Below are 7500 nucleotides of genomic sequence, written 5' to 3'. Positions count from 1 at the left end.
AGCGGTTTCGTTTTTAGTGCTATCAATCACATTTGCCGCCACTGAAAACAGAAAACTACAGAGAGGGCCGAAATCAACCAATCACGACGTTGTATGCCGGACCCTAGTCACACGTTCCGCTAAGATGATTGACAGCGATGAAAACCGATAAAAACCGATGATTTGAATTTGTGCTTCAGGATTCACATGTTTATGAAACACGCAGTGTAAATGAACAAATTACCATAACTTCGGAAAATGGCGTGGTGAGAGGTTACTTAGAGATAACTGGTCCCTTCAAAAATGCAACCAGGCGTAAAAAAAAATGCCAACAAAACAAAGTACTGCTTATTTTGTATTTGTCACACTTTCTAGAATAGCGAAGAATAAAGTGAGACCACGTTCGATATATCAATATTCACACATGGCTACGAGGCTTCATGGTTAAATTTGACCATAAAAGCCTCTTAGCCATGCTTGAATATTGATTTATCGTAATTGGCTTATTGAAAAGCTAACAATAAATAAAATAAATAAATAAATGAACTTGACGATGCCATTTTTCAACACCAAGTTACATTTTAAAAAAACTATCACAATAAAGCTATGCTATACGGGTAGCCCATGTAATTCATTTTTAATAGGACTAACATTCGGAGCTCTTGGATGGTTTGGTCTTCTCGGGTAAGGCCGTTTCACATCTTCTTAAACCCCTTGTCCATACCCTCTGTGGGACGGTAAGGCGCGAAACCATTATTCGCAGACAGGTGATTGTGGTCTGTCCTTGTAAAGGGCAGAATATCAGTTACAGCGCGCTTTGCGATGGCGTTTGACGCGACGCGTATCACCGTATAAAACTTAAGGTGGCTCAAACCCGGTCCGGTTTCAACAATTTTGAGAGAATGTCTTAATTCAAGGATTAAATCTACAACACTGTTTCATATTCAGGTACCCTGCGAGCAGAGTCTTTTTCGATCCTCCTAGATAAGTCGGGAAGAGGAAAGAAGACTCTGGTCGCCGCCTGCACATTTCGTATTGAGCATGCGTTAAAAATTCAAATGTTCGGTGTCGGTCACGCATGACCAACAACCACAAAACAAAAACAAACAGTTGGGATATTTTCGAACAACTCTGGCAAAGACACAACAACCAAGGAAAGGAAAGGAACTTTATTTAAGTGTCTAGTCGTTCTAGCGCTGGAGCGCTAATTGGGGACACTGTAAACTGAAATGAACAATGAAAGTAAATCAAGTCAAATGTTGGTTTTTTGAGGAGAGGGGAAACCAGAGTACCCGGAGAAAACCTCTTGGTGCAGAGTAGAGAACCAACAAACTCAACCCACATATGACGCCAAGTCCGGGAATCGAACCCGGGCCACATTGGTGGGAGGCGAGTGCTCTCACCACTGCGCCATCCCTGCACCCCTGAATCCTGTCAGTGGAACCTCTAGATAGTTTATACTTTATACTTTTAAATTGCTATTTCATTTTTTTACTGAAAATTTTATAGGTTTCTGGCAGACTAGTTTCTGTAACCGACATGTAGGGGAAATACTCATGGGAATTTAGACAGTCAAAAATTGCTGCGAGGTTGTAAACTTCAAATTAAAAATATTGAAGACGCGTGGTGATTGATCATGCGTAAAAGTTAAAAAAAAACACAGGTTTGACAAGTCGAAACTGGACTGACTCATCCATTTTTTTTGGATGATCGGCGGATCAGAGAATGTGCAGGCGGCGAGCAGTCTTCTTTCCTCTTACCTACTTATCTAGAAAGATCGAAAGGGACTCTTCTCGCAGGGTAATATTCAGGCGATGTTATAGTACGAAATGAACCCTCAATAATTGCGTAACACGATGCAATCATTAATGTGACGTAATAGGTTACCATGGCAACAAAGGATCCATGTAACAACGCCCTATATTTTTGTCTTTAAACGCTTAAATCTCAAGAATGAACTCGGTGACTTCGACAACACATGACTTTCTTTTGTAAAGACTGTGATAACAACATGTCGGATTCCGTAACGCAATGTCCTCTTTCGTCATGTCTGTAGGTTTCAATCTGCGAATCGTTAAAAGCCATCGTGGGGTAGGTCAAAGTAGAATGATATTAAAGGGAATTTTCAGGACGTCATGACGACATGTTTAAGGGATTTATCAGGGATTTTGGGAGGTGGAAACGGCGTTTTACAAAAGGTAATGTAATCTACTATCCTTATAAATTTAATTGTGCTTATTGTTTTTCTTGCTGTGCTTTTACAAGTTCAACACATTGCTAACAAAGGCTTTTTTGTGTATTCTCTTTCTCAAATACCATAATACATCTTGTTTACCCCCCCCCCCCCCCCCACCAAGATTTTGCATAATCATTGTTTGCGATTTCTCTTGGGATATGAAGATGTCCCAAGAAAAATCGAGAACAATGCCTATGCAAATTGTCGGGTGGTAGAAGAGGCGTAAGTATTATAGGATTTCAGAAAGTAGATAATGTTGTGATCAGCGAACGATAACCACCAGTTCACGTTTCTAATGTGTTGAAGAACATGCATAGTGGAGTAATCTAGTGAAAGGCCACAGTGAATGCCTCTTTGTTTACATTAAAACGTCCTATGGTCGCTTGGAAACTCTGGGCTTGAGAACCTTTCAAGCAAGAGCAGAGCCGCTTCAATTCAATTCTGGATACAAATCTACTTGCTTTCTCCATGAGTGGTTGTTGGTCTTCCAAAAACTTGAGGAGCCGTGGAGTACGAAAGCGAAGGACTGGAGGGTGATGTGTTCCACTCTTCTTCCGAACTTTCCAAGGAAATAAGTGGACTATACGACCCTTTTCTTTGTCCGAAAGAGGTATAAAATATTCCAGAATTCATAACGGCAAGGTTTTCATAACAGAAATGTGAGATTAGATGAGAATCATTTAGCATTAAGGAGGATGTTCTTTCTTCCAGTCCTAAATGCCGCGAGAAGAAGGTCTTCTTTCGCGGAAGGCAGAAAACAGCGTTAATCATTTGCAGTGCAACGATTATTATAGAAATATCGAGGAGAACTATGTTTACGATCCACGCCATTTTGAAAAGGTCTATGTCGGGAAAGGCGCACGTGATCAATGACTGCTTGTGCACGTGACAAATAAAAAGCGATTGAATGTTGAAGTAATTTAAACTGGGAGAAGCCATGTAAAAACACATTATGAAGATAAAGATTCCAATATTGAGCATTAACTTCGTGGTGTAAACTCTAGCGAGAAACTTTTTTCCATGCCAAAAGAGAACTTGACCGTTTAAATCCTGGGGTAGAATCGCGTAACTTTGTTCCGTCTTGCAAGCATGGAGACCATGAGAAAACTGTAATGTTGATGCAATTTTTTCGGACATGTCTGCGACGAGTCTTACCGAAGCACGAAGACTTTCCGACGCTGACGTTTTCCACATTACCGTCGGAAAACAACACAGGGCAGCTTGGATGAGGAATGCATAGGGAAGAAACTTTTGATATAAGACACGCCCTTCTCCAGGTTTTATTCCCAGAATTGTGATTCCTTGGATTGCGTTTCGCCCATTTTCAGACGCAAAGATGAGATTGTCATTTATATCTGTCATGGACGCCGAGCAGTAAGCCCTATCGTAGTCAGCCTCTGATTGGCTGTAAGAGATGTTCACTCTAATGCCTCTGTTGATTGGCTGGCAGATGATGAAAGATCCTATCGAATGAAAAAGAAACAAAACATTGGCAGCTGCAAGTACCGGAGCAGAAATTCCGTAAAACAAAAGAAACAAAAGACAGAAAACAAAACAACTCCAAATAAAAGGAAGGATTACGTTTTTGGAAGCGTTGGCCGTGAATTGCGAAGCACTTATATTTGAACAGATTTAACTGATTAGAGTGTAATGTGAAGTGCTAGGTTTCTACCCCAGCAACGTTTTCAAAAACGTAATCCTTCCTTGTACTTGTACATGTTCATTGCCGTGACTTTAAGATCTTCAGTTCCCACGGCCTGCTCCCGTCTGACCTTGTAGCTCAGTCGATAGAGCAGCGGTGATCTAACCCGAGGGTCGTGGGTTCCATTCCCACCCTGGTCAGAGTTTTTCTCTGTCCTTGCGTGGGCCCATTTCCATTAGTAGGGCTAACGCTCACATGGTTCATATGGGGTAGGAGCCTAGCACTTCACATTACAGTCTAATCAGTTAACTCCTAATATAGACTGATCCCAAGTGACCAAAAACACAATGCTTTTCGGTACCTGCAGAGAGACCCAAAACAAACATTTGTGCTATGACTGGAACGGATACTCTAAAATAAGGTGAGACAATTTGTGACACGTTACGTGACAATATCTGACAACCTCAGGTGTTAACCGGCTTTGGCAGATCAAAAAAAAAATCTATTTAGGCAGAGAATAACTACTGGGTTAGGCAGTGATCTCTAGTGATTAGGGTTAAGCGCTGAGTCGAAATGTTTAGCTTTCATAAATTGTTCTGGCGACACTCTCTTTCCACAGATTTTTTTAAACTTAGGAAAACTTCAATGAGATCGTTTGGCACTTTATATACACAAAACTAAGTATCTCGCCTTATTTTGGAGTATCTATTCTCGTCACAACCAAAACATTTCAAGGGCATTGAACAATGCAAAGATCTTTGATTTTCAGTTATAGTGTAGTGATTTTTTGTCTTTTTCTTTGTCCATCGTTGCTCCGATTTTTTCGTATTTTGCCTTCTTTTTCTTTGCTTTGAGTGATAAGTCAAGTTGTTGCTTCACAAGCAATGCCTTTCACGCTTTGTGGCCTCATTTATAAGCGCCAGTAAGCGAAACAACTGTCAAAAAGCAAAGAAACTCTTGAAATGTTTTATCGGCTGGTGAAATGGCTCTATTTTTCTTGGTTCTGTTGTTACAGAAATAGTTAGGGAGTTTCAAACTGTTGACGCACTTTTAGCGCGTGCTTAAGTTGGCAGCACGCTTTGCGCGTGGAGTAAACCGACTTTTCGCGCGTCCTCAACTTTACAGCACTCTATGCGCGTAGAGTAAACGCACTTTTTTCACTCACTCAACTTAACAACACGTTATGTGAGTGGCGCTACGAACGCAGACCGAAAAAAAGATGACACTTTGCATTACTTTATGTCACATAAAATTACGGTAATGTTGGGTAAATCACTATTTTCCAAACGTTTAAGTCTGCCCAAAAGACAAATTTTATGAAACTTAACGAAACTTACTTACACTTTTCGAGCAAACAATGATCTCATTACAATGTTTAATTAACGTTTTTTTGTTTGCGGGGATTGTGCAGTCTGTAATATGAAGACACTCTTACAAAATTGCTTTACTCCATACTTACCAACAAAGAAGTATTTTACTATCAGAAACAATCCTATTCCAGCAACGGCATAAACGGATAAACATCTCACAAGATAATCCATGAAAGTTTCTGTTCTAATATCGCGATGAATCTTTGCTGAATCCATCGAAAATTTCATTTGTCCGATGATAGTTCGAAGCTTTTCAATCCAAAGTTGTTGTTTTATAGTTTGAATTGTCCAATATTACAACCTCGGCACATTCCTTATCAACTGCTTCTTCGATTAGGGAAAAAAATATTCGTTTGGCCTGAAAGACTTGGGAAAACGGAGATATTTCTTCAGGGTCAATAAACATAGAATAAAAATAAAATCGAAGCAGAGAGCGGTGTAAACATTTGATTCTCACCGCCTGGTTTCTCGCGCCTCAGCATCCCTAGAATGCTAAGCCTCGGGTTGATGGAATTTGAAAACAGTTTGAAATTCGCCAAGATAGCGAAACCTTCAACTCTTTCCGTTGAAAATAAGAGTCAAACGCTTTAAAATTTGGGAATTATCTAGCCGAAAAGGAATTTAACATGCATTTTTCGCCAAACCATTGATTCTATTTAACTGTAGTTTGCTTGAATTAACACTTTCAGTTTTCAAGTTAGGGTCATTTAATTCTTTACCGCTCAGCGGTACAAACGGAACTTACTGAACTGTAAGGCCATGGCAGAGCGGACTTGGACAATAAGTCCGGCGAAGAAAACACGGATGAGGGAATCTTGCCCTTCAATAAATGTTACGTTATCCAGTCAACGAAAGCATCCTGTAGTGAAAGCAGTTGTAAGACTTTTCTTTCTTAAATAAATCCAGCGTTCTAAGGTAAAGCCTTCATATTTGTTATAGAATTCATGAACTGCAATTTTCAGCGTTTACATTAAGTATAAAAACCTATCAAAATTCGTAAGCTATCAGTTTCCTCGAAAGAATACAAGTGGCAATTTAATGTATTTAGAGAATATAATGACTAAAGCGTGGTTTTCACTAGCGACGCCAACACAAGTGCAATCATACGAGCCCTTATTTCACCGTGAAAATAAAACGTGGTTGACGCTGAAGAATAAAAGCGCAAGCTCGAGCACAATGATCAGAATTTTTCCTTTTTCTTGCAATTGCAGTGCTTGCGATAATTCTTGCCTTCGCTTGCGTCGTGTGAAAACGAAACGCAGCATAAGCACAAGGAAATTTGTTGCGTCTGGCCAATTAAAGCACACGTTCTAGATTCCCTGCGTTTGAACATTTGAACAAAATGGCGGTTGCTGTGGTTGATTTTGATGCTTATGTTGATGTTCCTGTTCACTAGCATAAGCTGCTTATTTTTGTACTTATACTAGAGTCGCTATAGTGAAAACCAGGCTTTTAAGACGTCAGTCAGCCAGGCATAAAGAGGGAGAAGAATTTTAAGAAGAAGCGGTTTTATATTGAAATATCTATCCTTTTTAAATTGAAATCATCCTTTACTTTCAAAAAACTATGACAGTGGAAGAATACGTTCTAGTGCTACAAAGAAACCCAACCATATCTGGAATTGAAACTGCATGGATCTTCTGTAGAACGAAGAAATTTAAGTGATCGGGCTATGAATAAAATCTAAAATATCATTTTGTTAGTGTTTGCTGAAATACATGGCTGTCCACAACGAATTACCATCATCTGAATCGTACATGGACATGTTTTCGAACTGAGAGTGAGTATCTGTAAAATATGGCAACCGTGAGTAGCCATTGCCGGTCTAAGATAACGACGATAAACCAGGGTTTTTGACAAATCAGTCTATACCAGGCTGAGATAAAGGCATATCGTTAAACTGCTGGAGACGATCAGTCATTTCGCTACCCGGAAGTCTCACCACTTACCAGCAACTTTGACCAATAGCTCGGTTACAAAAGGTCACGCTCACAGCTAAGACACGAGGAGTGCTTGGTGGCGAAATGACTTGAGGCCATACTTTCTGGTGGCGAGATGAGTAGTTCTTAACCATACCGAGATAAACGTAATTTAAAAGGATGCTCCAAGAATTTGTCATTACTAACAGGTGTTGTTGAGAAATTGTAAAGGCGTTACAAAAGACATTAAAAAATTATTGCAGTAGCATGATGTTGCATTTGTCATGCGTGAAATGCTTAGCCTAAAAGGGATAAGGAATCGATCCATAGAGAGGACATTCTCGGCCCCAGAAC

General features: G+C 39.9%; 1 protein-coding gene across 1 annotated transcript; it reads right to left on the bottom strand.

Moving 5' to 3' along the window:
- Positions 1 to 2411: 2411 nt before the first annotated feature.
- On the bottom strand, positions 2412 to 7274 carry LOC138011278 (uncharacterized). The gene is made up of 2 exons (XM_068858234.1): positions 7177 to 7274; positions 2412 to 3678 (listed from the first exon to the last, which is right to left on the bottom strand). Exon 2 carries the CDS (start codon positions 3575 to 3577, stop codon positions 2669 to 2671), a length of 909 nt encoding a protein of 302 aa, XP_068714335.1. The 5' UTR covers positions 3578 to 3678; positions 7177 to 7274; the 3' UTR covers positions 2412 to 2668.
- Positions 7275 to 7500: the final 226 nt, after the last annotated feature.

Source organism: Montipora foliosa, chromosome 7 (genome assembly GCF_036669935.1).
Source record: "Montipora foliosa isolate CH-2021 chromosome 7, ASM3666993v2, whole genome shotgun sequence".
NCBI classification, from domain to species: domain Eukaryota; kingdom Metazoa; phylum Cnidaria; class Anthozoa; order Scleractinia; family Acroporidae; genus Montipora; species Montipora foliosa.
Note: the sequence above shows the minus strand (reverse complement) of the source record. Positions and strands in the feature narration are given on the sequence as shown.

What these genes read in the sequence shown, in the direction of transcription:
- LOC138011278 (XM_068858234.1), bottom strand. Translation starts at nt 3,577, where the DNA reads ATGACAGATATAAATGACAATCTCATCTTTGCGTCTGAAAATGGGCGA.